We start from the raw sequence: 27,840 nt of genomic DNA on the forward strand, positions 1-27,840 counted from the left end.
AAGAGATAATCCGCTTCTGTACCCTGCTATTTTTAAAACTGAGGTAAGAACCTTGTTTTATTCATCAGATTTTTGGCAATAAAACAGATAAACTAGGCTATAGTAACCAGTACAGAAATCTATCTATCTATCTGTCTATCTGTCTGTCTGTCTGTCTGTCTGTCTGTCTGTCTGTCTGTCTGTCTGTCTGTCTATAAATGCATCAACTGTTACAAGCTTTTAGTGTACCACACTAAGTTCAGTTCAGTTCCAAGTTAATTTTAATTTCTCCTGTCCTACTGTCACTGGTATGTACAATATTATGCTGATAGTTTGTTTTCTTGCACAAATCCATTTCAAACAGATGACGTTACATAAAGTGAGGTAATGTACATGCTATTAATAGCATGTACATTTTAAAACTTAACTTTTAAGCTGGTTAGTTATGTTTGTGTACTTTTGCCAGTAAATTGTTTATGGCAGGAGATTTGTGTGTATGTAAAAGTAGACGTGTTTTATTCAAATGTGAATGTTTTTTTTAATAGACATCCACATATTTATGCAAAGAAAGCCGCGTTTGTTTTGTTCTGGCAGTTGAGGGGACAGACTGAACTGTTTGGACAGTTTAGAAAAAGCTACAAGGAAGCTATGTCCAAAACAAGGTTGGCATTTACAGTACATACTTAACATATAGCAATTTCAAAAAATGCAAAGGTGATGCAAATGACTGCAAAGGTACTGCATTAATTGTGATAACTAGTAAGATTAACAAGCTCTAAACACTCCATGCTTACAGCAATGGCTTGCATCGCAAAAGATTGGAGGGAAATTGTATTATGTATTGTGTAATTTGTATTGATTAATAAAAGACCTAAATATTTAAGGGTCTCTCATGCGAGTATATTAGGTATTTCCTAGATGTTTTCAGTTTTTGCCTATTGCTTACGCACTAAAAGTGAATGCTTAGACTAAAGCCTGTTACGGCCCCCCTAGAGAGAGAACGGGACCCAAATGCAAAAAAGGTTCACTAAACAAACTGAACTGAGATGCACTGCTGGGCAGGACTAAACAAACTAAACAGAAATACACTGCCGAGCAGCAGTTGCTACAAAACAAAATGAGGAAACTGAAAGTCACTGCTCTGAGCAGGTCAAAGATAACTGTGAGCACGCAAAACTTCAAACACTACAGAACTGGGCTCTTCGCCTCTCTACAAAAACTCTAATGTAACAAATGAAAATAACAGAGCTGCACACAACCTAACTCACATGTAACCAACCGTGGTACAAAAACCAGAGATCGAGGTCAGACAGGTACAAACACAAGGTCCACCATGAAAACACATGACAACTGGAGGAGTCGCTATCCTACACTTAAATAGTCCTCCAGTTAATGAAGCTTCCCGGAAGGAGTGCCCCCGAGAGACCAGGGCATAGGCAAATGTCTAACCTTTGCTCTAAGCCGAACTAAAAAACAATTCTAACCTCAGCCCTAAAATCACATCTTGACCATGAAAAAAGCTTTTGGACCGGTGGGGACCTGCCAAGTGTCCCACATTGTCACAATGTCCTCACCTTGATAGCAAAAACATGGTTTATGGTCCCCACGTTGAAGGAAAAACATGCGCACACACACACACGCACACACACACACACACACACACACACACACACACACACACACACACACACACACACACACACATCATTCTTTCTTCACCTTTTGTTGCTAAATTTCTGAAATCTATCGTTCTTTTTCTAACTTCGCTCGGTGTTTCACTATGGGAATCGGCTCGGCGTGACCAACCATGGAGGCTGCATTGATACAATGTCTGTCAGCGACAGACAGGTCGAGCCGTGCTCGGGCTCCGCCCACCCCTTATGACACGGTCGACCGCCCCTCCTAAATCATTCTCGCTTTCTTCCCGTGAGGAACTATAAGCTCCCTCAGCGTATCCAGGCAACCTGTGATCTGTTTAACAGTTCATAGACAACCTGTTAAGGAGAGCGTCGCCGAACGCAGTTTTCAGGCCATTGTCTAGATCGCGCTGGGTAATTATTATTTACGCTAGCACACAGTGTCCGTGTTAAGACGAGCTGTTTTTCCCGCGGTCACGTACGCACCGCGCTAGCGTAACTCAGGCTACGTTTCACTACGAGCCTATTCTAAACATTGTCTAGCATTAGCTTGTTAGACAGTGAACTTTTCGGTGACTAGCTAACGTGTCGAGGCGAGCTAGCTCTGAACCCAGTGTTTAGCTTGGATTTAAACCCACTAAACGGACTGTCTAGCTAACGTGTCAAGGCGAGCTCCAGGACCAGTACCTGACGCGGCATAAAACCCTGCGTCTACTGTATTACCGGTCTTATAACAGGCTAACGCCTAGTGTGTATCCTACAGTCTTCTATCCAACTATGTCTACGGTGACGACCCCGTCCAAAGGATCTTAGCCAAGGGCTAAGATCCTCTTGATCGAACCCCAAGCAGTGGAGCCTTCAGTGGCATACCACCTTCACCCAAAGCGCCGCACATTGTCAGCCTCTTCTCTCATTTCTCTGCCCAGTAAGATGTAACGCCTTACTGCGTCTATTTTTCACAGGATGTATAAGTATGCAGCTCTGTCATTGTGCTCTTTGAATGCAGTTATCCTGCTGTTTGTATATCAGGCAGAGATTTTAGAGAAAATGGGACGGTCTCCAAACCCTGCTCTCTGGGACGAAATCTGCGTTGTCAATGACCTCATCTTATGCTCCTCCAGAGGGGTGGTCCAGGGTTCTGGCCAAGTGATGGGGCTGGCAGTGTCAGGAGAGAGGTCCTCTGGCTAAACCTGTCAGGCCTAAGTGATGCTAAGAAGGCATCAATTATGGGTGCAACATAAATGCAGAAAATAGGAGACCAACACTCTCAGAAAAGAAGAAGGTGAAGCCTTTAATCTCTGTTTATCATATAAAACCCATCCTGCACCCTCCCCAGGCACCCATGCCAGGGGAAGACAGGATATGGCCAGGGTAACCAGACAGACCAGTCAGCAGCCCAACCAGCAGACCAGGCCAGTTAACTCCAGGCCTTGGGGTAAACATTCATTTTCAGTGGTGGGTGCAAGAGGCTTTCCACCCCAGCGAGGTAAAGAAGAAACAGCCCACAGCATTTTGTCAGTGTCACCAAGCACTCCCTGGTTTCACCAAGCAGCCATACTTGGCCAGGCTTTTCAAAACAAAGTGAAGTGTTCATCTCTGCAACCAGGCTCACAGCCGAGGGAAGAATGCAAAAACAAAACAAATTGAAACTACAATTTTGCGGGGTTACAGACTACAATTCTTGGTAAAACAACCAAGTTCAACGGGGGTTTCTGCTCACGTCTTAGAAGACGAAATAAATTCTCTATTACACAAACAAGCCATCAGATTGGTGCCGAGCGAGGAGGCCCACCAGGGTTTTTACTCCCATTATTTTCTTGTCCCAAAGAAGGACGGCACGTCATTGCGACCCATTCTGGATCTACGTGTGTTAATCACACTTACGATAGTAGACTTTCAGGAAGGTAACGCACAAAGTACTGTGTCAAGCAATTTGCCTGACCGATTTGTTTGTTTCGATCGATCTGTCAGACGCTTATTTTCACATCGCTATCTACCGCCACACAGGAAATATCTCAGGTTTGCGTATCGAGGCACTGCCTACGAGTATCAAACCATCCCATTCGGCCTCTCGCTAGCCCTGAGAGTGTTCAGCAAATGTGTGGAGGATTTTCTCCTACATAGACAAGCGGTGTTCTTGGCTCTAAAACACTTTCAGAGTTTTCTGCACAGTTATCACGTTTTGATGAAAACAGACAACTCCACAGTTGTGGCGTATATCAACCATCAGGATGGCACTTGTGCCATGCAGCTGCACATGTTAGCACAAGAGATAATCCGGTGGAGCAGCACCAGGTTTTTTTGCCTCTTGGGACACTGCCTGATGTTCTTCCCACTCTTGGACCCAAAGGCACTGCTGTGGATGGATGTTTTAGCCCATACATAGCCTCAGGTCCTACTGTATGCTTTCCCACCCCTCAGCTTGCTTTCCCTGACCCTTGCCAGAATGAGGGAACAGGGCCTGTCATTAATCTTGGTAGCCCCTCGCTGGCCATCTACAGTAAGCACTCCCACTTCGGAGGGACCTGCTGTCCGAGGAGAGATCTTCCATCCCTATCCAGACAGAGTGGCTCTCTGGGCTTTGCACCTGAAAGGTGGAATTTTTACGCAGCAGGTTTGCCAGCGGCGTCTCTATGGTGGTAAATGACGTATTTTTGAGGAATGGTGTGGCTTGAAGGACACTATTCCTTTTCAGTGTTCGGTGGCAGACATCCTGTGTTTCCTTCAGGATTTGTTGGAAAAAGGAAGAGCTTTTTTACCATTAAGGTCTATCTGGCTGCAATTTTAGCCTGCCATATGGGGTTTGGTGTCAAATCAGTTGGTCAACAGCCTTTGATTTGTCAGTTTATGAAGGGTGCGCATCGCAAGCTCCCAGTCTCAAGGCCATTGGCTCCTACTGTATATGGGACTTGACAGTTGTCATAGATGCTCTTTCTCACCATCCTTTTGAACCTATTGAAACAGTGAGTTTTAAGTTTCTCTCTTTTAAAACTGTGCTGCTCTTGGCACTAACCACAGCAAAGCGTGTTAGTGCAGGCATCTGTAGGCCCCTTATGCCTACAGTGGGGTCCAGGGCTGGTCAAGGTGTTCCTTTGGCCCAACCCTGCATTTGTGTCCAAGGTGATGGATCCCTCCTTCAGGTGCCCGGTTGTGGAATTGTTGGCTTTCCACTCACCCTGTGCTCTGTGCTACAGATGTTGATTGCAGTGTTTAATTTTTGTAAAGATGTGAGTTGTTAATCTCCAAGTTCTAATGTGTGATTGGCTTGTGTGTAGAGTTTTAGACCAAATGGGCTAAAAGTGTGTAAGCAATAGGCAAAAACTGTAACATAAAAATAAACTGTTCAGAAAATGTTACCCCTTTATTTCACAGGTCTTTAAATACTAAGCATTTACCAAATACATGGAAAAATAGAATAATGTATTAATACTATAATAATGTGTTTATGTCCGTATAAAATAGTTACAATATAGAGAAAATAAGAGAAAACGCTGCTAAAATATAGATCTAAAAAAAAAAATAGCATAACTTAATGCAGGGGGCGCTGAATGTTATTGTGTTAAGTTTTTTTTTTAGTTAGGCTGTGTTTGACACACCTATTGTAAAATACATTTATATAGTGCTACGTATAGCCCGTAGGTCAAAGGGACACAGTCCCTAAGTCTAAAGGAGTATCCCAGAAAATATGCTTGGGGCTGAATGGGTTACTGTACTGTATGTACCTTTCACCCTCCATCAGGGTTAGAACAGAAGAGGAACGTTTTTTTAAATGCATGTTTATGCACTGCTTTTTCACATTGAGACTATCTCACATGTTCCCCACAGAGAAACAATGTTTTCTAGAGATTTCGAGGTGCGGATCAGAGCTATGTGCGTCTGTCTTCAGGTAAAGGATCACTTATTGAACAGAACAATAGTCAAGTGACTTTCAGATTGAAAACATAAACATCTTCATAAATTTGTGATAAAATTGGGTTCTGATCTTCATCTAAACCACAACAATAGAAAAACACAGTCTGCTTAAAATAATACTGCACCAACATTATATGTTTTCATTCACAGTCCAAGGTGGAAAAAGTGAACTTAAGAACTGGTTCTCCCTCCTTTGGCAGCAATAACCTCAACCAAACATTTCCTGTAGTTGCAGATCAGACCTGCACAACAATCTGGAGTAATTTTGGACCATTCCTCTTCACAAAACTGTTTCAGTGTACAGTAGCAATATTCTTTACAATGACAGCTGTGTGAGAGCTGAAGACACAACAAAATTGTAGACGAGGATTTCTTTTCACGTTTGCAGAGATGGCATCTGCGAATTCTATTTTTTCGACTCCTTTTTTGCCTTGTCTCGGTGAGTAATACCGCTTGTTACGTGGCTAAAGGTGTTTCGAAACTCTATGCTAGTCATCAATGCTACTGAGGATTCCTGGCCAATCGCGAGACAAAGGGCTTTATTACTACACTGCCTCGGATCGGAAGATCAAACACTGTTTTATACTCTGCCTGCTAATGGTGACACTTAGAATATGCTGTTAAAGCTTTGGAAGAACATTTTTTGCCAAACAGGAGCATGGTAGTGGAAAGGCTGGTGAAACTTTAGTGCAATGTATTGCTGTACTGAGAGACTTGGCTGCTACAGTACATGTGATTTTGCTGATGATATAATGATATGCTGCCTGACCAGCTAGTTGAAAACATAGCTAGCTCTCGGATTCGTGAAAGACTATTACTGGAATCTACATTGATACTGGACCTTGCAATCGCACTTGCTACCCTGTTAGAAGCTGCTGATGCGCAGTTGAAATCGATTGCAGCAAGCAACTCTGCTCCTGTACATGCTGTACATACTGCACCTGCGTCTGGTCAACAGCTTCCAAAGTTCAAGCCCAGGACATATGCATCATCAAAGACCTCTCCTGCAATGTCATCATCTCGATCTTTTTTTTTTTTGCTGTGGCTCTGTCAGTCATCTTGCAAATGCGGAATTGCCCTGCTGCTTTTGCTGAATGTAAAACTTTCCATAAAGTTGGACATTTTGCAAGAGTCTGACGCTCTGCTTCTACACATTCTGTACAAAACAATGGTATGACCAGCACAAGAGTGCCATATGGATTGGCTTCAGCTCCATCTGCATTCCAGAAAACGATGGTTGCCATTTTGAAAGGACAAATGTTGCAAACTATCTAGATGACGTCATTGTCTCGGGATGTACCTTGCAGGAGCATGACTAGGCTTTACAAAAGCTGCTGCAACGACTCAAGGATGCTGGATTGCTGTTGAACGACAACAAGCCACAGTACAGTAATTTTTTTGGTCAGCAGTGGCTTCCTTCATGGTGTCCTCTCATATACTCCATTCTTGTTTCATGTTTTCCTTATTGTTATTGCCTTATTATGTGTCAACAAAAATGTTTACTTATGCCGGGGATTTTGGTAAGTCTTTAGCTGACACTGCTCTTGCAGTGATCTTAACAGAGTGACCATGCCTAGGGAGAGCAGCAACAGTGCTGAACTTTCTCCATTTGAAGACAGTCTGTCTTACTGTGGACACATAAACATCAAGGCTTTTGGAGATACGCTTGAAACCCTTTCCAGCTTCATGTAAGTCCACAATTCTTGATGGTAGTTCTTCTGAGAGCACTTTTCTGCGAGGCATGGTTTGCATCAGGCAGTGCTTCTTGAAACCAGTAAACCCAAAACTGGTCTGTGTTTTTTAAGGGTAGGACAGCTTTCAGCAACACATGCAATCTCATCACATTGATTGGATTCCAGATTGACTCATTCCTGGCTCCAATTAGCTCTTGGAGAAGTCATTAGGCAAGGGTTCACAAACCTTTCCCCCCTTGCACTGTGAATGTTGACATGTTATGTTCAATAAAAACATGAAAACATATGTTTGTGCAGTATTATTTTAAGCAGACTGTGTTGTTTTATTGATGTGACTTAGATGAAGATCAGAACACATGTTATCACAAATATATGCAGAAATCCACATAATCCCAAAGGGTTCATATACTTTTTCTTGCAACTGTACATTGTATTTAATGTGTCATATAATTATTTAAATTTAACAACTAAATAACACTAATATGAAAGATTTACTAATCGTGTTTTGTTTGTTTTATGTTTTGTCGCTCCAATTGCAGATCTTTGCAGTGGGTGAGTCTCTTAGCTGCACATACTTCAAAATTAAAAAGAAAAAGTCTGTAATGTATCATGGAAGTAAGTAAAAGGTAACAAAATGTTACGATTACCTCAACAGCTGCAGCAATGGCAACAAACGTCACTACGAACAGTAGTGTAACACAAGGAGGAGTTAACGGAATAAACGTGTCAGGTTGGAAAAATGTTTTTTTCCCGACCCCTCCCCAGTTTGACCAAAGGATGACACATTTACTATAGCTGACAGGATACAGTTACTGCTATCTGTGGAAGTGTCAGGTTCCGGCTCTGTTTTTAGTTTTATTTTGAAGGCACTTTGTTGTTCTGTCTCATCATCATGTTTTGGGTTCCAGTTTCCGCTTCCTGTTTTAGTTTGATAGTTTCCGGTTTACCAGTCCATCACACTCACGCTAACCTTACTTCCGGTTTTCAGTTCACGCACCTGTTTTTCATTCATCATTACTCCCCGGACATTTAAGCACCACCTGTCACCGTCATCATTTGCCAGATCGTTGTTTACTGATTCATTGTTCTCACGCTCCAGCATTCGTCTTGTTCAGCTTACCCCGTCATCGACCCTGTTACGTTTTTGACCTTTGCTTCTCGTCTGATCCTGACCACCCTCGTAAGTCACTCTGTTACTGAACTCTGCTCGTTTCTGGACCTGTCTACGCCCGCCGATTCTGTTCCTGTGATCTGAGCCCTTTCTGGTTTTGACTCCCGCCTGTCCTCGGACCCGATTTTGCCTAAGCCCTGTGGTGTTGCTACTCTGTGAATGACCTGGACCGTTTTGTGACCTGGATTCTGTCATTAAAGACTTTCTTAACTATATCCACTGTCTACCGAGTCCTCGCTGTGCATGTGGGTCCGTTCATCTGCCGTTCCGTGACAGAACGATCTGGCCAGACTTGGACCCAGCCAGCACTCAGCCTCCGGTCAGGTCAGTAACTGTTTTTCTCGCTCCTTTTTTTTAACGGCGAGTATAATCCACCCGAGGGAGCATGGAGTTCACCTGTGCCGAGCTACCTAGCGAGCTACGAGTTTATTTTAAGATCCTCGCGGAGGATTACCGACGGGCGGTTACCCCGAAGAACCAGCGCAGCGCCGTGGAGGTGGCGATATTGACGCTGGAGGACGATGACAGTGTGTTAGAGCGTCCCAGTGTTCGTCGCCTCTATGAGCGTCTGTGCGCTAGGTCTGATGAACTAAGCGACGCGCTCCGCACCACGCCAGCGCCGGTCGCACCGCCGAAGGTTTCGGTTTCCTTCTCCCCGCCCCGTCGGACCGTTGTGTCTGCATCAACCTGCCCAGCTCCATGTTTGTTCCGCTGGGAGGATTCCCTGCATTCATGCGGTCCCCCGTCTCCAGTTCAGACGCGAGCTGTTCAGTCTCCAGCTCAGTCGTGTTTTGCCCAGTCCCCAGTTCAGTCATGCTCTGCTCAGGCTCCAGTCGCCGTTCAGCCTCGCCACGCTCACGCTCTAGTGCAGCCCTGTCACGTTCAGGTTCCAGCCCCAGTCCAGTCGAGCCCAGTTCAGGTCCCAGTCCAGTCGAGCCCAGTTCAGGTCCCAGTCCAGTCGAGCCCAGCCCAGTCGAGCCCAGTTCAGTCTCCAGCCCAGTCGAGCCCAGTTCAGTCTCCAGCCCAGTCGAGCCCAGTTCAGTCTCCAGCCCAGCCGCGAGCTGTTCAGTCTCCGGTTCAGTCGAGCCCAGTCCCGGTCTCAGCCCAGTCGAGCCCAGTCCCGGTCTCAGCCCAGTCGAGCCCAGTCCCGGTCTCAGCCCAGTCGGGCCCAGTCCCGGTCTCAGCCCAGTCGGGTCCAGTCCCGGTCTCAGCCCAGTCGGGCCCAGTCCCGGTCTCAGCCCAGTCGGGCCCAGTTCCGGTCTCAGCCCAGTCGGGCCCAGTTCAGTCTCCAGTCCAGTCGGGCCCAGTTCAGTCTCCAGTCCAGCCGCGAGCTGTCCAGTCTCCAGTCCAGCCGCGAGCTGTCCAGTCTCCAGTCCAGCCGAGTCACGTTCCTGTCCAGTTTCCAGTTCAGTCGGGTCACGTTCCTGTCCAGTTTCCAGTTCAGTCGGGTCACGTTCCTGTCCAGGTTCCAGTTCAGTCGGGTCACGTTCCTGTCCAGGTTCCAGTTCAGTCGGGTCACGTTCCTGTCCAGGTTCCAGTTCAGTCGGGTCACGTTCCTGTCCAGGTTCCAGTTCAGTCCGGTCACGTTCCTGTCCAGGTTCCAGTTCAGTCCGGTCACGTTCCTGTCCAGGTTCCAGTTCAGTCCGGTCACGCGCAGGTCGTGTCCCAACCAGAGGGCACCACCTGTCGTACAGGTGCTATGCACACCCGATCAGGCCCGACGTCTGCTCCGTCGAGCTCGGCAGCGGCAAGTAGCCATGCCAGCTCCAGAGTAGATGCCGTTCCAGTCCCTGTCGGCCAAGTAGATGCCGTTCCAGTCCCTGTCGGCCAAGTAGATGCCGTTCCAGTCCCTGTCGGCCAAGTAGATGCCGTTCCAGTCCCTGTCGGCCAAGTAGATGCCGTTCCAGTCCCTGTCGGCCAAGTAGATGCCGTTCCAGTCCCTGTCGGCCATGTTGCGGCCGTTCCTGTCCCTGTCGGCCATGTTGCGGCCGTTCCTGTCCCTGTCGGCCATGTTGCGGCCGTTCCTGTCCCTGTCGGCCATGTTGCGGCCGTTCCAGTTCCTGTCACCCTCGGAGCCGCAGCGCCCGCCGGCCTCCAGGAGGAGGTCGCGCCAGCTGCAGTTCCCGCGCACCTCCAGGAGGAGGTCGCGCCAGCTGCAGTTCCCGCGCACCTCCAGGAGGAGGTCGCGCCAGCTGCAGTTCCCGCGCACCTCCAGGAGGAGGTCGCGCCAGCTGCAGTTCCCGCGCACCTCCAGGAGGAGGTCGCGCCAGCTGCAGTTCCCGCGCACCTCCAGGAGGAGGTCGCGCCAGCTGCAGTTCCCGCGCACCTCCAGGAGGAGGTCGCGCCAGCTGCAGTTCCCGCGCACCTCCAGGAGGAGGTCGCGCCAGCTGCAGTTCCCGCGCACCTCCAGGAGGAGGTCGCGCCAGCTGCAGTTCCCGCGCACCTCCAGGAGGAGGTCGCGCCAGCTGCAGTTCCCGCGCACCTCCAGGAGGAGGTCGCGCCAGCTGCAGTTCCCGCGCACCTCCAGGAGGAGGTCGCGCCAGCTGCAGTTCCCGCGCACCTCCAGGAGGGGGTCGCGCCCGTCGTAGTTCCTGTCGACCTCCAGGAGGGGGTCGCGCCCGTCGTAGTTCCTGTCGACCTCCAGGAGGGGGTCGCGCCCGTCGTAGTTCCTGTCGACCTCCAGGAGGGGGTCGCGCCCGTCGTAGTTCCTGTCGACCCCCAGGAGGGGGTCGCGCCCGTCGCAGTCCCGGCGGACCCCCAGGAGGGGGTCGCGCCCGTCGCAGTCCCGGCGGACCTCCAGGAGGGGGTCGTTCCGGCCGCACCTGCATCTGTTCCTGGCGGCTCGGCTCCGGCCGCACCTGCATCTGTTCCTGGCGGCTCGGCTCCGGCCGCACCTGCATCGGTTCCTGGCGGCCCGGTTCCGGCCGCACCTGCATCGGTTCCTCGTCACGGTGGTCCAAGGAGGACGCCGCTGGTTCCTGCCTCGTCCTGGTCTCGGCTGCCGGACTGGTGGCCTCGCCCTCGGCTTCTCCTGGTGATTGGATGGCGCTGCCTCCTCCGGCGCCGTCCGCCTCGACTCCGCCACCGCCACGGCCGTTCGCCTGGGGTACGTCCCCTCCTGCCGCGACGATGGCGCGGTCTCTGCCGTCGTCGTCCGCCGCGATACTGGGATCCCCGGAGCATCTCCGTCGGGCTGGGCTCAGCTCTGCTCTCCCGGACCTCGCCAGCCGTCGTGGTGGACTCTCCTGCCACCACCCTCGTGAGGGACCCCTGGACTCTCGTTTTGACCCTCCTCCAGTCCTCCCTCCGCCCACCCTGCTTGTTTGCCTTGCGGGAGGGGGATTCGGTCCCTCCTCCTGTGACCACCCTCCGCCCGCCCTGGTTTGGGGAGGGGGGCTTCCGTGGGCGCCGTGGAAGACGCCCTAGGGGGAGGGGTACTGTCAGGTTCCGGCTCTGTTTTTAGTTTTATTTTGAAGGCACTTTGTTGTTCTGTCTCATCATCATGTTTTGGGTTCCAGTTTCCGCTTCCTGTTTTAGTTTGATAGTTTCCGGTTTACCAGTCCATCACACTCACGCTAACCTTACTTCCGGTTTTCAGTTCACGCACCTGTTTTTCATTCATCATTACTCCCCGGACATTTAAGCACCACCTGTCACCGTCATCATTTGCCAGATCGTTGTTTACTGATTCATTGTTCTCACGCTCCAGCATTCGTCTTGTTCAGCTTACCCCGTCATCGACCCTGTTACGTTTTTGACCTTTGCTTCTCGTCTGATCCTGACCACCCTCGTAAGTCACTCTGTTACTGAACTCTGCTCGTTTCTGGACCTGTCTACGCCCGCCGATTCTGTTCCTGTGATCTGAGCCCTTTCTGGTTTTGACTCCCGCCTGTCCCCGGACCCGATTTTGCCTAAGCCCTGTGGTGTTGCTACTCTGTGAATGACCTGGACCGTTTTGTGACCTGGATTCTGTCATTAAAGACTTTCTTAACTATATCCACTGTCTACCGAGTCCTCGCTGTGCATGTGGGTCCGTTCATCTGCCGTTCCGTGACAGGAAGGGTGTGGGCAAGGACACCATTGGCAGTTATGGGCCCTATGAAAAAATTAGTAAATAATAGTAAATAATAATTATTGCTATTTAATAGTATTGGCCACTACCACTCTTATGATGGCTGGTTGGTGCAGCTGATTAATTTTCAATAGTGTAAAACATACACTATTACATTAGAGTGTGATGCCTTTCAGTTGAGGAGAAAAAGTGTTAAAAAAGGTAAAGAAAAGTGAGACCTCTGCTTTCGTTCCACTCTCATAATTAGCACATCTTGGACCTTTTTTTTTGACCTTACCTCTGCCTTCTTGACAGTGCTTGTTAAATACAGTAGTATATTGTAAGTTTTATTATTGAATGCCAATTTCAATGAAACTCACAAATGATTCATAAATTGTCTGTCAACTCAACAATAATAATTATTATATAATAATATATAAAGAGATACATTTGTTATTATAAATTAGCGACTCTAATAATATATTTATAAATACGTTCAATTATGTTGTTGAAATAGATATATGGATATATATATGGATTCCATAGTTATATGGAATTAACTAAATACAGTTCAATAAGGGACCCGGTGCAGACTACAACAAGCAGTTACTGTCCTTATAAACTGGATTTACTGACAATGATGAATGAATGAATGAATGAATGAATATATGCAGGAAAAAAAATCCAGATCAATGAACATATGTATGCAAATGTTAATGAACAGGTGAATAAACCTTAATACCTAAGAGTGTGATCAATTTGGGCAAGAGAAAACAGCATTAGTTACTAATCTCTAGATCCCAAAGGTTACTAGTGAATTTGGAAAGCGCCTTTCAGTGCTTTGAGGAGACACTGACACGTTTTCAGTGAAATCAGGAGAGATATTTTATCTTGCCTGTCCTTTCTGTCAAAAGAAAGCTTTTAGCATCCTTCGGTACCGTCCCGCGGAAGGTTTCTCCAAGTCCAGTCACCAGGGGTCCTGGAATTAAGTTCTTTGTCTTTGTAGAATCTCGTGGCCCAATTTGTAATGTCTTAGTTTAAATTATACTTTTCTCATTTCATCAAGCTTAAAGTTCCATGCAGGATGGCGAATCGAGTCTGTGAAGATCCATTTGGACCGAGTCAGATCCAGTGCGGGCCATGAATCAATGAAAACTATTTATTTAGTCACTAAAAACACAAAACACTCATTCGAAACTAAACAAAATACTCCAGGAGTAAAAACACTTAACAGAACGAAAAACCAAAAGACGCTGAGACAAAACATGAATTAATGACGGGTGCCTTTGCACGTCTTACAGGCAGAGCGACATGTGACTAAGAGGAGGCAGAGTCTATCGGAGCTCACATCTGTGATGGGACTCTTGGGTGAAAAACGGGTGTGGTGTATTTCCAGGAGTCTACCGAGGGAGAGAGAGGGAGTGGGCATGGTCCAAGGCAGAGGCGCAGCATGGTGAGGGAGAAGGCGTGGTCCAGAGTAAAAGAAACAGAAGGATTCTGAAACCACCACACCATAAGGGAAACATGTAATGAATTATTTTAAAATTTAAATCAATATTAAATTGTTATTAAACAATTAAAATCATAACTTAACTATTAAAGTCTCAGATGGAGTTCTGATGATGCGGTTTAAATAGTTTTACATAATAAATTGTTTCGAGAGCCATTTAGTATCAGACAAATAGCAGAAGAAGTAATAAATTACTAACTCAACGTATTATAGTGCTGAGTTACCTGAAATCATAATCCAATTACGGTCTCTATGGACCTTTACCTGAGGACATAAGTATATATGCATGGCATACAGAGTTGCCAGAAAAACACAACACATTTACTTCAAATTTATAAGCAAGTGAAAAGGAATGTGGTCAATCTGGAAACCTGTAACTTCATGAAAACTCATTGTACAGAATTCAAAGTCACATCAAATTAAAGCAAATGGTCCACTGACACAACAGCGTCGTTTCTCGACACCTGAAGGTTCTGGTCTGAATGAGAGTTTTTCCTTTTTATTAGTGAGTCCGCAAGTTTAACGACTGTTATCTTTGGTGCTTGGTGGAGCCTGTGAGGAGAGCCTTGGTAAGAATTATGGAGACGGTCTTTGGGTCTGATTACTGATAAAAAGAGGGGGATTACGTTAAGATTATCAAACTAAATGTATCCATGGTCTTAATTAATAAAACAGGAAATGGCAAAATAAAAGTCCAGACTGTGACGCAGTGCTGTTGTAGGAGAAAAGCATCCTTGTTCTTCTCATCATGGGGGATGGTGACAGCAGAGGGTCCCACCAGAAAACAATGTTTTAATACACGAGTTAACATCACCAATATGTAAAATGTGGACTTGTGGATCCTACACAACTTAGCTACAAAGGCACAAGCTCAAAATTGGCACAAGGTACAGTACACAAATCTGACAATCCGAGATGACAACAAAGCCAGAGGTCGGGGAACAGGAGAGCAGGACAAGGAAACACCAGAAAAGTGCACACTCAGACGAAGGTCTAAAAAACACATAGAGTATGAAATAGCAAACACCTGACCTATGAAAAAAACAAATGCAAACACAGCAGGAACCACCCTCTGGTGGGAGGAGGCCAGAATTGCCACAGTTTATGATATACAATACATTGGAAAAGTGGTTTACTTCCATGTTTGTGTCAGATTTTCCAGAAGTTATACTACTAACATAACTAACATATTTAGGACACATTTACACTAGAAGTGATACTATATGTCAACAAATGTGACCAAGAACAGCTCAGCAAAAAGTGATTTGCCTGTTTTGATTATTGTTCATCACATCCCACATTTGACACAAGCACATGTAACAGTAAAGCAAAGCAGTAGAACAATAAGGAAGGAAAAACTGAAGTAGTTTTTAGGTGAAGGGATCAATGGATCAATCAGTGTAGCTACTTAAACCTACATTTTCAATTCAGGTTCAGGACACTATGGGGTGCCGAATGTAAAAGGAGCACCTATAACTAGTTTTCTCACATTTAACTAAATGACACAACATGTTTTCTCACATTTAGTTAATTGTGCAAAAGTCTGACAAAAATGTAAATGTTAAATATAAATGTAAATGTTAAATATAAATGTTAAATGTAAACGTTAAATGTTAAATCTATATGTTAAATGTAAATGTAAAATGTAAAAGTAAAATGTTGAATGTAAATGTTAAATGATCGCCGGGCTTAATACTGAACATTTAAGTGGACTCCACCCCCTATTATCTTAGATCAGTGACACGGACTCAAACACCCCAAACTGTACGCATAGCTCCGCCCACATCTGACTCTGGATTGGTGGACGACAATACTGGGGAGAAACCTGAAGTCAAAGCCATCATGGCCGCCAGCTCCGACTCCGTCCTGTTAGCGGAGATTGAACGGGCTGTAACGGCAGGTGTGCGGGCTGAAGCTCTGCTTCAAACTGCTGTTCTGTCGTAAACACCATTAATGGAGAGTTTAGTGGGTTTGAATAGAATATTTTTGTGGCACCAGTGGAGAATTAGTTAGCTAACTTTACTAGCTAGCCGAAGTTATTTCCACGCTATGAACAAAAGTTTCCAGGTAAGATGTGGACGGGGTTCGCGCGCACTGTTTGAGGTATTTGAGTTCGCGTCTCTGATCTGAGACCAGCGCTGTTTGAGGGTAGGGATGGAGTCTACTTGCACATTCATGAATATTCAGTCTTGCACTCTGCGATCATTTAACATTTACATTTACACTTTTGCACATTTAACTAAATGTGAGAAAACATGTTGTGTCATTTAGTTAATGTGAGAAAACTAGTTATAGGTGCTCCTTTTACATTCGGCACCCCATAGGACATTGAACATAAACTAATAGTGCTATAGTGTCATTCCTATCCTTTGTTTTCTATTGCTTTTTTTTGGCACAGGACTGGTCACGATTATCTCCCCAAACACTACAGTGTACTACAAGTCAAGCCCTTCACTGAAATGCACTTTTGAGGAGACTACTGACAGTGCTGGGTGGAACCTAATCCAGCAAAATCAGAGCTTTACTCTCAATTCTGGCAGTGTGGTCAAACTGAACTCCAGCTGTGCCACATCAGGATCCAGCTCTTGTACTGAAATTACACTCCAGGGGGTGACGGGGGACTGGGTAGGCAAGTACTGCGTTTCTTTGCTTCATTGTGAAAAGAAAGAGAAAAAAAAATGAATAAAGTGATACCCACTTTTAGTTTCAATTGCATTTAGTTATTATGATCACAGTGAATATCGCCACTGTTAAGGATTATATTTTGACACGTTCATTTTGACACGAAAATAAAATGTGCTTGAAATTTAATTACATTTTTTCAGGTATGTATGAGTGTGAATTCACTACGGGCTCAGTCAGGTACACAGCCAGGGCACAACTGAACGTTGCACTCCTGCCTGATGTGATCACCATGGAGACCAGTCCTCTCACAGTAGACTGTTTGCAAAGCCAGACCAGTGTTGACATCAACATCTCTGCCACCATTCAACAAAGTACAGAAACCTATGGAGTTTGGTGGAGCTATAGTAATGATACAGAGATGAATCAACTATATAACACATGTAAGACGTGTGTCTCAAATATCTATTGTAGTGTAGGAAACCTCTGCTTTTAAATACATGTTTTAGCAACATTCATAACCTATTTATTATGTAAAGTCAACCATTTTAATTCAATAACTGAACCTCTCTTTAATTACAGCTGCTAATGGTTCCTTGGTCTACACATTCATTGGCACAATCATTTGCCAGAAAGTCTTTGTTTGTTGTCCGTATGTTAATGTGACTTTTAAAAACACAAAAGGGCAAGAGACAAGTGCACAAGTGGATATCCCAGTCATTTATGGTACTGTACCTGACTTTCAAAATAGTCTCATTTCTTTCTGCTTTGATTTAACATATTATAAAGTATAATACATTTAATTCAAGGTCAGAACACTTAATTACTTTGTTTTGATTTATTGGTGTCTTTTCATCTTTTCATCAGTCATGAACGTATGATTCCTTACAATGAGCTGGAAGCATATTTTGCGATGGGATGGGCGATGGGCAGGGGGAGGACAGGAGGAGAGGGTGACAAGAGGGTGGAAGGACCAGAGGGTGACAACTAAACCAATACACATGGCAAAATGAGTCCAAGGCAGAAGAAACAAAGTCCAAACACTCCCTCAAGGAGGGTAGAGGCGAGGAGAGTTCCTGTCCAGCAGCTGCTGGGCCAGAATGGCACCCTTAGTGCCCAAGAGTGGCCCACAAAGAGCGACGATGTCCTCCAAGTGGATGATGTTCCAATAAGCTGAGGAGTCAGGGCCGATGGGGACTGGAAAGAAAACCTGGCTTGACTGGGCAGCAGTGCAACTTGACTGGGCAGAAGTCAAAACAGGGGCCCGACTAGATTGGAGTGTTGCTTGTGTTGAAGTGGACTGGGCAGTAGCTAGAGCTTGAGCGAGACATGGCTGAACTGAAGCTTAGTGGGGCAGAACGGGGACTTGAGCACAGAGAAGGTACAAGAGTGAGGATTGGAAAGTTGTACAGGGACAAGAGCAGAATTTTAAGGCTGTACAGGAGCATGAGTAGGCCATTACGGCTTGGCAGGGCTTGGGCTGGTCTGGGGTGCTGACTTGGTTCAGAAGCAAGACTGGAACTGGGCTTGATGACTAGGCTGGAGCCTGAACTGAGGTTCCCCCCGCACTGGAGCTTGGCAAAACGGGCCTAAGTTTGGCATGACAGAGCAGCAAAAAATGTGAAAGCAGGACGCTGTAGCCGGACTAGGGCAGGAATAAGTTGTTAATATAGAACCGGCATTTGAGCCGACTGTGGAGGTTGAGCTGGGCGTGCTTGGTGCACTGGAGCTTGGGCTGGGCAAGATGACTGCACCGGAGCTTGAAGTGACCGGGCGACAGGTGCAGCAGCAGTGGTCAAGCGAGGCTGGGGTCGAGCAGGAAGGCTGTGGTTGATGCAGGCCGAACTCTAACATGAACAGGAGACGAAGATTGCACCAGGCCAAGGGGAAGAACACGATGGCTGCACAGGGCTTGGTACAGGATGCGAATGCTGCACAGGGGGTTGACATGGCTTGATGGACGAGGCGGCAGATGCCAGGCTTGGCTTGGCAATAGCGAGAGTAGAGCCCACACGGGGCCGAACGACTAGGGAAGCAGCACGCTCTGGCTTCAGGGCAAGACGGGGGAAAGCAGGAACAGAACAAGGGACCAAGACAGAAAAGGCCTGGGAAACGTTCAGTTCAGGGAGCATTTCAGACAGGCCAGGGCCTCACTTAATCCAGGGGTCTGCAGACACAATTCCACAATTGCTAGACAGGTGTCGCTCCTGGCCTGTAGTATGGCGGAAAAGGCAGCGATGTCTGACAGAGACCTAAGAGTCATCCATAGTGCTGGTGAAATACAGGCAGGCAAAGGAGGTGCGTTCCGACTGTGAGCAGCAGATGTGGCTCGATAGCACTGGGCTATCACCTCCTTCCATATCTGGTGTCCCTCATTGGGAGCCAGCATGGAGGTCAGAGGTTGAGTCTGGACACAGGAGGGAATGGAGGAACCCCCTGGTGAGCAGAGGGATTACTGCTGAGTCCGATTGCGGTCGTTCTCCAACACTCCAACATCTCCAATTCCGGCAGGTTGAGTACTAGGGGTGGGCGGACCAATCCTAATATCGATAATATCAATACTAACGCTAGTATTGATATTGATCGTTACCCCAACAAAAATGTAGATACTTTGGTTAAACTTTTACTCCTTCGCACTGCTTACAATGGCAACCTGTACAATCTGCAAAAGGGTTGTTTAATACAGTGGCAACAAATAAACTACAGTAATAGTGCTATAGCGTCACTCCTATCCTTTGTTTTTTTATTTCTTTTTTTTTGTTACAGGACTGGTCACCATATTCTTCCCAGGCACTACAGTGCGCTACAAGTCCAGCCCTTCACTGAAATGCACTTTTAGGGAGACTCCTGACAGTGCTGGGTGGAACCTGATCCAGAATAATCAGAGCTTTACTCTCAATTCTGGCAGTGTGGTCAAACTGAACTCCAGCTGTGCCACATCAGGAACCGGCTCTTGTACTGAAATTACAATCCAGGGGGTGACGGGGGACTGGGTAGGCAAGTACCGCATTTCTTTGATTCAGTGTGAAAAGAAAGAGAAAAAAAATGAATAACGTGAGACCCACATTTAAGTTAAGTTAAGTTTCAATTGCATTTAGTTATTATGATAACAGTCAATATCACCACTCTAAAGGATTATATTTTGACACGTTTATTTGGACACGAAAATAAAATGTGCTTGAAATTTAATTACATTTTTTCAGGTATGTATGAGTGTGAATTCACTACGGGCTCAGTCAGGTACACAGCCAGGGCACAACTGAACGTTGCACTCCTGCCTGATGTGATCACCATGGAGACCAGTCCTCTCACAGTAGACTGTTCGCAAAGCCAAACCAGTGTTGACATCAACATCTCTGCCACCATTCAAGAAAGTACAGAGACCTATGGAGTTTGGTGGAGCTATAGTAATGATATAGTGATGAATCAACTATATAACACATGTAAGGCGTGTGTCTCAAATATCTATTGTAGTGCAGAAATCCGCTGCTTTTAAATACATTTTTTAGCAACATTCATAACTTATTTATTATATAAAGTCAACCATTTTAATTCAATAACTGAATTTCTCTTTATTTACAGCTGCTAATGGTTCCTTGGTCTACACATTCATTGGCACAATCATTTGCCAGAAAGTCTTTGTTTGTTGTCCGTATGTTAATGTGACTTTTAAAAACACAAAAGGGCAAGAGACAAGTGCACAAGTGGATATCCCAGTCATTTATGGTACTGTACCTGACTTTCAAAATAGTCTAATTTCTTTCTGCTTTGATTTGACATATAAAGTATAATACATGTAATTCAAGGTCAGAACACTTAATTACTTTGTTTTGATTCACTGGTGTCTTTTCTGTCATTAACTGATGATTCCCTACAATAAGATGGAAGCATATTTTGCGATGGGATTGTGACAGATGGGGACGATTGGCCAAAAACACCTGCTGGAGCCACAGTGACTATTAACACATGTGCAGTGGGCAGAGTTGGCTATAAGTCACGCACTTGTATTGGCCCCATATGGCAGGATGTCTATGACAATTGTATTAACCAGGAGTTAAACACAGTCCTAAAACAAGCAAACGTGAGTATGGCTCATGGCACTTTTTACTAATTAACAGGTAATGCTAGTGTTGGTTGAGAAGATTAAGTATTGTAAAAGACAACAGTTTCCATTTTTATATACAGTAGGGATTTTAGCTGCAGTAATAACGAAATAAACGGAATATAAAACGGAAATGCTTTTAAGCGTTTTCTGTTTATATTTTTTATTACACATTTGTTAAAACTTGATGAGTGTACTGTCATCTTTTCTGTAATTTTTGGTGACGTTACAGTGCAAACAATATTTGAACTAGTTTTTTTTTACAAATAAACAAAGCTTTGCCACATTTGAGAAGGATCTGAAACTGTCTTATTGTATTGTTGAAGTCTCTTATTGCTTCCTTTGGTGAGACCGCAACAATGACACTCATGCTTTCACGTTGTAAATCCAAGCACATAGCGGTGGAACATTGTAACAGTGGATGTCACTCATAGACTCATAGGAACTGTGCAGCCTTGCAGGCAGGAGCAGGGTCAGCAAGCCCACGCAACCCACCACCTAGAGTGCGTCAGCGATGGCCCTCTTTACCTAACAAAAGCACCTGTTCACAGATGATTCAGGGTCTCAGCTAGCCGAGCAGATCATTTGACCACCTTCTAGTGGGAATGGGTATATTTAGAAAACCCAGTAGTTCTAGTGTTAAATTAATTGACTTCTATATTTAATGCAATAAATGCATCCCTATTTTCTGAGGGTTTTCTGAAAAATGGCATAGCTACAGTACATTCAAATTAATTTATTTCTGCAACCACAAAGTCTATCAATCTGCAAAAGGTGTCATAATGTAGGGGATATTTGTGAGATGTGATAGGAGGTGTAAAATTAGTGTAGGTGTTACTGATGTCATGTTTATGAATAATAGAAATGTAAAATGTTTCAGTAACAACTAAAGAAAATGCATTTTTAGAATGAATATCTCAGTAAAGTAACACCATGAAATCATAGCAGAATCGGTGAACATAAACTCAGCAAAAAGTTGGTTTCAATACAGTAAAGCAGGACCAAGTTATAACGATTTTAATGCGAATAGGCAAATGAGCTGTAGTAGTAGTGTGGATATTTTATATGTTTATCCACTACTATCCACCTAAAACAGCAATAAAAGTGATAAATATATTCAAATACCACTTACCTATTCCAATCTAAACATATGTGAAGGTGTTCATTAGTGTCCACCGTTTCCAAATCGGTCGCTGTACAGGCCACTAGGTTGGGACAGGTGTCCGTTCAGCCATATCTCCGCTTAGCAACAACTGACTGTGGCAAGTGAGATGTCTTTTTACTTGTTATAAGCTATGGAATTGGCCTAAAAACACTGGTAGCAAGTAAAAATGGCTGATCGTGTTTTATGGCCCTGGTGAAATAAAAAATGTCACCAAATGGCGCCCCCTATTAATCACTTCAGACAAGCTCTGTGGGAGGGCTAGAGAGTAACAGAGTGAGTGGGTAACCTCCCAGAATGTAAAAATAACAGTGTGTAACAGTTTGTGTCCTTCACTTTGTGTGACATCAGGTTAAAATTTGAGTTAGAACCAGGTGATTTTTGCCCAAAAGGGACAATATTGCATCTGTTGGTGGCAGCTAAGTGGTTCCACCTGTCTAACCCTATCAACGCTGGCGGCCAGGTTGAAATATGCAGAAAATGTTCAGTGTGACAAGATTCATGGGATTTTCTAAAAGAATAAAAGATAAGCTGGTCGGCCATAAACTGGGACTGAACTTTACGAGTTATATGTGTTGTTTTTGTTTAGGGTCGCTGGAGCAACCAGGGTTTAGTCTCCGCCCTCTAAGTGGAGTTTTGTGTTGTGTTCGCCGTTCCCATGTCGGCAGCAGGTGCTACAGTGCAGTACACATGTGTTATTAATTAATTTAGAAGTACTTAGACCGCACCTGAGACCGCGCCAAGAGTTTGTAACAGTTTTTCCTCTTAGTCTCTAGGTTAGTTATTGTTTGTAGGAGTGTTTTTGGTTCTCTCTTGACTTTCTGGCATTGATTAAACCATGGAGTTTTTGCCATCTCTGTGGTAGGTTTTCTTTGGGTCAAAATAGACAATTCAATGTCTAGGGCACAATGTCTAGGGCACATTAGGAGACATTATACTGTACTATTATCTAATTCAGAATGTAACCAAATAGTTTAATTTACATTAATTAGTAAGACATTCAAGACAAGATTAAACATAGCACATAGTTAAAACCCCAAGTTAAAATATAATCACACAGTAAGATTTCATTTTGTTTGATTGTAGAACTTCCAGAAGGGACTTGGGGATTCTCTGGAGATGGCCATGAATATATTTGAAGGACTATTCAAGAGCTCTGAATCTGCTTCCAGTAACAATATTGCTGATATTAATGCATCCATTGAAGTTCTACGTTTCATGGCGACTGCATCAAGCCTTAATAACATACCAGAGGAAGTCTTGCCTGTAAGCTTCAGTTAGACCAGGGGTGTCACACTCCGGTCCTGGAGGGCCGGTGTCCCTGTTGGTTTTTCAACTCTCCCAGCTGATTACCTTGAACAAGTTGGCTTATCCAGCTGTTTGACTGAAAACACCGGATCATAGCAATTGGCAGGCTCTGGGGAAGGGAGAGTTGGAAAACCAGCAAGGGTTTGACACCCCTGACTTAGACCTTGTTCTGAGAATATTTTAATACCATAACAGGTTATAGTTCAATTTTAAATCTGTTCTTTTTTTTTTTTTTAGAATTTTATCAACGCATCAAGCAACCTGCTGCAAATGACTTGGAATGTGCCTCCACTTATTCTTTATAATGTGTCATCAACATTCCTTCAGTCTGTGGATGATCTAGTGAAGAATATTAGGGTCAACACAAGCCAAGGAGTTAACAGCACAAACATAGATCTTAGATTTTGTTCCAGTAGTAAATGTACTTTGTCTGTGTTCAACGTTGGTGTGGAAATGATTATAAGCAACGGAATACTGAAAACTGCTGCTGTGAGAAATCTAACAAATAAACTACGGAACAACTACAACCATACAAAACCCTCCAAGCTCTTGCTATCAGCTACACTGCAGGACAACAATGATTCATCTACAAATATTATACTGGACTTCCCTGATGACTGGCAGACCTATTCCAAACCTTTGTGTGTCTTTTGGAACACCACAGAGGAGGACTGGTCACCTGCAGGATGTACGGCCTACAATAACGACAACGGTCGTACAATGTGTGTGTGCAACCACCTGACTCCCTTTTCTGTGCTTGTGTCTAAAGATGAGATATCTGCATATAGTAGCATTCTAGATATCATCACCAATGTGGGCTTGAGTGTGTCCATCTTCTCCCTGCTGGTCTTCCTCACTATTGAGTGTCTCGTCTGGTCGGCTGTAGTCAAGACCAACCTTGCACATTTTCGTCACACAGCTATGGTGAACATCGCCGTGTTTCTCCTCCTCGCTGACATCAGTATGTTGGCTTCTACACGTCCCAGCAGCCTGCCAGACAGCTGGTGTTTCTTTTTGACTATATGTAAACACCTGTTTTATTTGGCCATGTTTTGCTGGATGCTGTGTCTGTGCATCATGCTCGTTCATCAGCTCATATTTGTCTTTAGTCCACTGAGGAAAAGAGTTTTTATGTTTGTCTCCAGCATTGTGGGCTACGCTCTCCCTGTCCTAATAGTGGGATCCAGCTATGTGTACTGCAAGTACACAAACATCCCCTACTATAATGTGACAACGTGCTGGCTAGCCTATGAAAGCCTCTTTGTAGGCTCCATACAATCCTTCCTCTTACCTGTAGGAACAATTATTTTCATAAATATCCTTTCTATGTTGGTTGTTATTGTAACTATGGTAAATTCACAAGTTGTAGACGCCAGCAAAGCAGATGACATGAACACAGCCAAAGGCATTGTGAAGGGCCTTGCAGTTCTAACCCCTGTCTCTGGAGTGACATGGATTATTGGCTTTTTACAGCTAATGTTAGATGAGGAGACACCAACGTTTGTTGCTGTTGAATTTCTTTTCACCATCCTCAATTCCTTTCAGGTAACTTCAAACTAAATAACTCACTGCACATAACATACTACACAACTGTAGTAGAGCATGTTTTCTGATTCAAATTCAGTTTAAATGTTTGTAGCCTTGACATTATGGAAGATATATTCTAAAATATGTAAGATAACAGCTGGACACACACTGACTACACAAACTGTTTTTTGCAGGGCATTTGTATTTTGGTAACAGTACATTTTAAAGAAGAAAAGGTATGGTAAATATTTCATTAACAGGCCAATCTATACTATAATACTATACTAATACTATATTTAGCCCAGTTAAAGTTTCATTTGATTGATTAAAAAATTCTCTAAGCCAGAAAATGGTAGACTTCAACAACAAAGATTGCTGGAATTTTTATTTGTGAAACAAGAGACATTGTTTTGATACCTGTGAGCCAAAAAAAGACAACATTATGGCTTAATACTTAGCACTAGGCCAACTGACACAACAAACTGTTTTCTCAATAACAGGTTTGGCAGAAGCTATCTAAAATTGTAAATGTAAGTTATTCAACAAATTTACAGTAGATTGCATTATAAAGTGAAAGAGAATTGCTTAATAACTTGTTTTGATTTAGGTAACGTTTAGAGGAAAAAGCTGCAACAACACTGAAATCCCTTTGGAAGAAAAAAGCAGCACAACAAATAAAGCATAAGGTCAGTATACGGTAAACATTTTGTACGTATTATATTTTCATTCATGTAGATGGATTTAGCTAGTTAATATCCTGGTTCGTCTTTGGCTACAGTACCACCACCAGTACCATCACAGATCTTTGAGCTGATCAGCATAACCCTCACAATGTCACCATATTACAGTAATCAGAACATCTGACTAAAATGACTCTTCCTGCCCATGTATAGTTTATGTACAGTACACATTTGCAGCATGACCTACATACTTTGTAAGCATTGTACGATTGTTGTCAGGCTCTGGGTTTATTACCTGTTTTATTTTGTAGTACTTCCGGTTTCTGTTCTCATCTTGTTAGTTCCAGTCTCACTTCCGGTTCTCATTACACACACCTGTCTTAGATTAGTCATTATTCACCTGTGTATTTAACCACCACCAGTCACCATAGCCAGTTGCCAGATTATTGTATGCCAGTCATCACTTTCCAGCGTTTCACCGTCCTGCTTACCTTGCTCGTGATCCTGTTTCGTGTTCCTGACCTCCGATTCCTGTCTGCTCCTGAACGGTACTGTTACCTGGAAAGAACTTGTAATACTGACCTTATCGTCTGACCTCGAGATAGCCTGCTCCTTACCGGTACTGTAGCTGTGTCGATCCTGTTGCCGAACCCTTGCATGTTATTGGACCTGACTCAGCCTGCTCCCTTTGTACTGAAACCTGAGATTCATTGAGATCCATTGACCTGGACCGTCTGTTATAAAGATTACTATGGGGTGCCAAATGTAAAAGGAGCACCTATAACTAGTTTTCTCACATTTAACTAAATGACACAACATGTTTTCTCACATTTAGTTAAATGTGCAAAAGTCTAAATGTAAATGTTAAATGTAAATGTTAAATGTAAATGTTAAATGTAAATGTTAAATGTAAATGTTAAATGTTGGCCGAGTGTAAACTGAATATTCATGAATGGGCAAGACTCCATCCCTACCCTCAAACAGCGCTGGTCTCAGATCAGAGACGCGAACTCAATCACCTCAAACAGTGCGCGCAAACCCCGCCCACATCTGATCTGGAAACTTTTGTTTTTAGCCTGGACGTAACTTCGGCTAGCTAGTATAGTTAGCCAACTAATTCTCCACCGGCGCCACAGAAATATTCTATTTAAACCTACTTAACTCCTCATTAATGGTGTTTACGACAGAACAGCAGTTTGAAGCGGAGCCTCAGCCCGCACACCTGCCGTTACAGCCCGTTCAATCTCCCCCAACGGGAGGGAGTCGGAGCTGGCGGCCATGATGGCTTCGACTTCAGGCTTCTCTCCAGTATTTTCGTGCACCGATCCAGAGTCAGATGTGGGCGGAGCTATGCGTACTGTTTGACGTGTTTGAGTTCGCGTCTCTGATCTGAGACCAGCGCTGTTTGAGGGTAGGGGTAGAGTCTACTTGCCCATTCATGAATATTCAGTTTTACACTCGGCCAACATTTAACATTTAGATTTAACATTTAACATTTAGATTTAACATTTACATTTAACATTTACATTTATATTTAACATTTACATTTATATTTAACATTTACATTTAGACTTTTGCACATTTAACTAAATGTGAGAAAACATGTTGTGTCATTTAGTTAAATGTGAGAAAACTAGTTATAGGTTCTACTTTTACATTTGGCACCCCATAGATTACTGGATTAAACCTTGACTTTTACCATCTACTTTGAATGAATATGGCTGCTTTATTAGGTTTGCATGTTTTGTTATATTTACAGTTGCTGCTGAATTTGAAAAAGACCCCCTGTCAAGCCTGGGTGTTTGTGGACAATGTTCAGTGGTCTTCAGTGATGAAGGATGGTGGAAGATCACGGTGGAGGTGGAGGAGGTCTACTTTCCAATTGTGACTATCTGTCTGTCAGGTAGTCCATGAGTACGAAGTTTGCACTATAAAACTGACTCGTGCCATTTTGTTTAGCTTTTTGTTTCATATTGATCTCAGTCTACAAATGTTAATAATAACTTGATGTTGCTAGAGTTTAGGTTGTGGAGATGAAAAGTCAAACATACACACATAGACCACTACCTGAAACTCTCACAAGAAGACATATCGAAGTTTGCATTGTGTTAACATAAACATGTAGATGTTACAGTTAAACAAGCTTTATATACCATTCCCACAGTTCTTTGCAGATATTGTTTACAGCATATTACTATTAGTAATGGATTATTCATTTTTAAGATGTACAGTTTTATTTTTTCATGGTGTTCATTGGAGTATAATCCAATGTTTAAATATGGTCTATGGTCTGATTGAATTTAAATAAATAGTTTCACATGATGTTGTGTATTTTTTAAGGACATTTTTTGAAGCGATGATCTTTGCTTACAGAAACATAAAGACTAATGAGGATCCTTACACTTTGCTGACGTTCCAAATGCAGAAAGAAAAACTAAGAGAAAACTTTACAATGAGTTAGTAGGTGGCTTGGTGGCTCAGTTGA

General features: G+C 44.1%; 1 protein-coding gene across 5 annotated transcripts; it reads left to right on the top strand.

The window, feature by feature from the left end:
- LOC114850044 (adhesion G protein-coupled receptor F4-like) lies at positions 1-27,699 on the top strand. 5 transcript variants are annotated; one of them, XM_029141981.3, is made up of 17 exons: positions 1-43; positions 5,442-5,502; positions 7,762-7,774; positions 7,878-7,952; positions 16,353-16,583; positions 16,780-17,019; positions 17,159-17,302; positions 19,343-19,573; positions 19,780-20,019; positions 20,159-20,302; positions 20,458-20,657; positions 22,927-23,106; positions 23,386-24,693; positions 24,870-24,911; positions 25,176-25,205; positions 25,283-25,361; positions 27,115-27,699. In XM_029141981.3, exons 2-16 carry the CDS (start codon positions 5,449-5,451, stop codon positions 25,358-25,360), a joined length of 3,210 nt encoding a protein of 1,069 aa, XP_028997814.1. In that variant the 5' UTR covers positions 1-43; positions 5,442-5,448; the 3' UTR covers position 25,361; positions 27,115-27,699. The 5 variants fall into 5 exon arrangements, with proteins under 5 accessions (XP_028997814.1, XP_055362505.1, XP_055362504.1 ...); XM_055506529.1 differs by lacking the exon at positions 1-43 and adding an exon at positions 574-641; XM_055506530.1 differs by lacking the exons at positions 1-43; positions 22,927-23,106 and adding an exon at positions 573-641.
- Positions 27,700-27,840: the final 141 nt, after the last annotated feature.

The sequence above is a fragment of the Betta splendens genome, chromosome 24, assembly GCF_900634795.4.
Source record: "Betta splendens chromosome 24, fBetSpl5.4, whole genome shotgun sequence".
Lineage (NCBI taxonomy): Eukaryota > Metazoa > Chordata > Actinopteri > Anabantiformes > Osphronemidae > Betta > Betta splendens.

Coding starts and splice junctions, on each gene's coding strand:
- LOC114850044 (XM_055506529.1), top strand. Junction 20,020..20,158: donor GAATCAACTATATAACACAT/GTAAGGCGTGTG, acceptor CTTTATTTACAG/CTGCTAATGGTTCCTTGGTC. Junction 25,206..25,282: donor AGCTATCTAAAATTGTAAAT/GTAAGTTATTCA, acceptor GTTTTGATTTAG/GTAACGTTTAGAGGAAAAAG.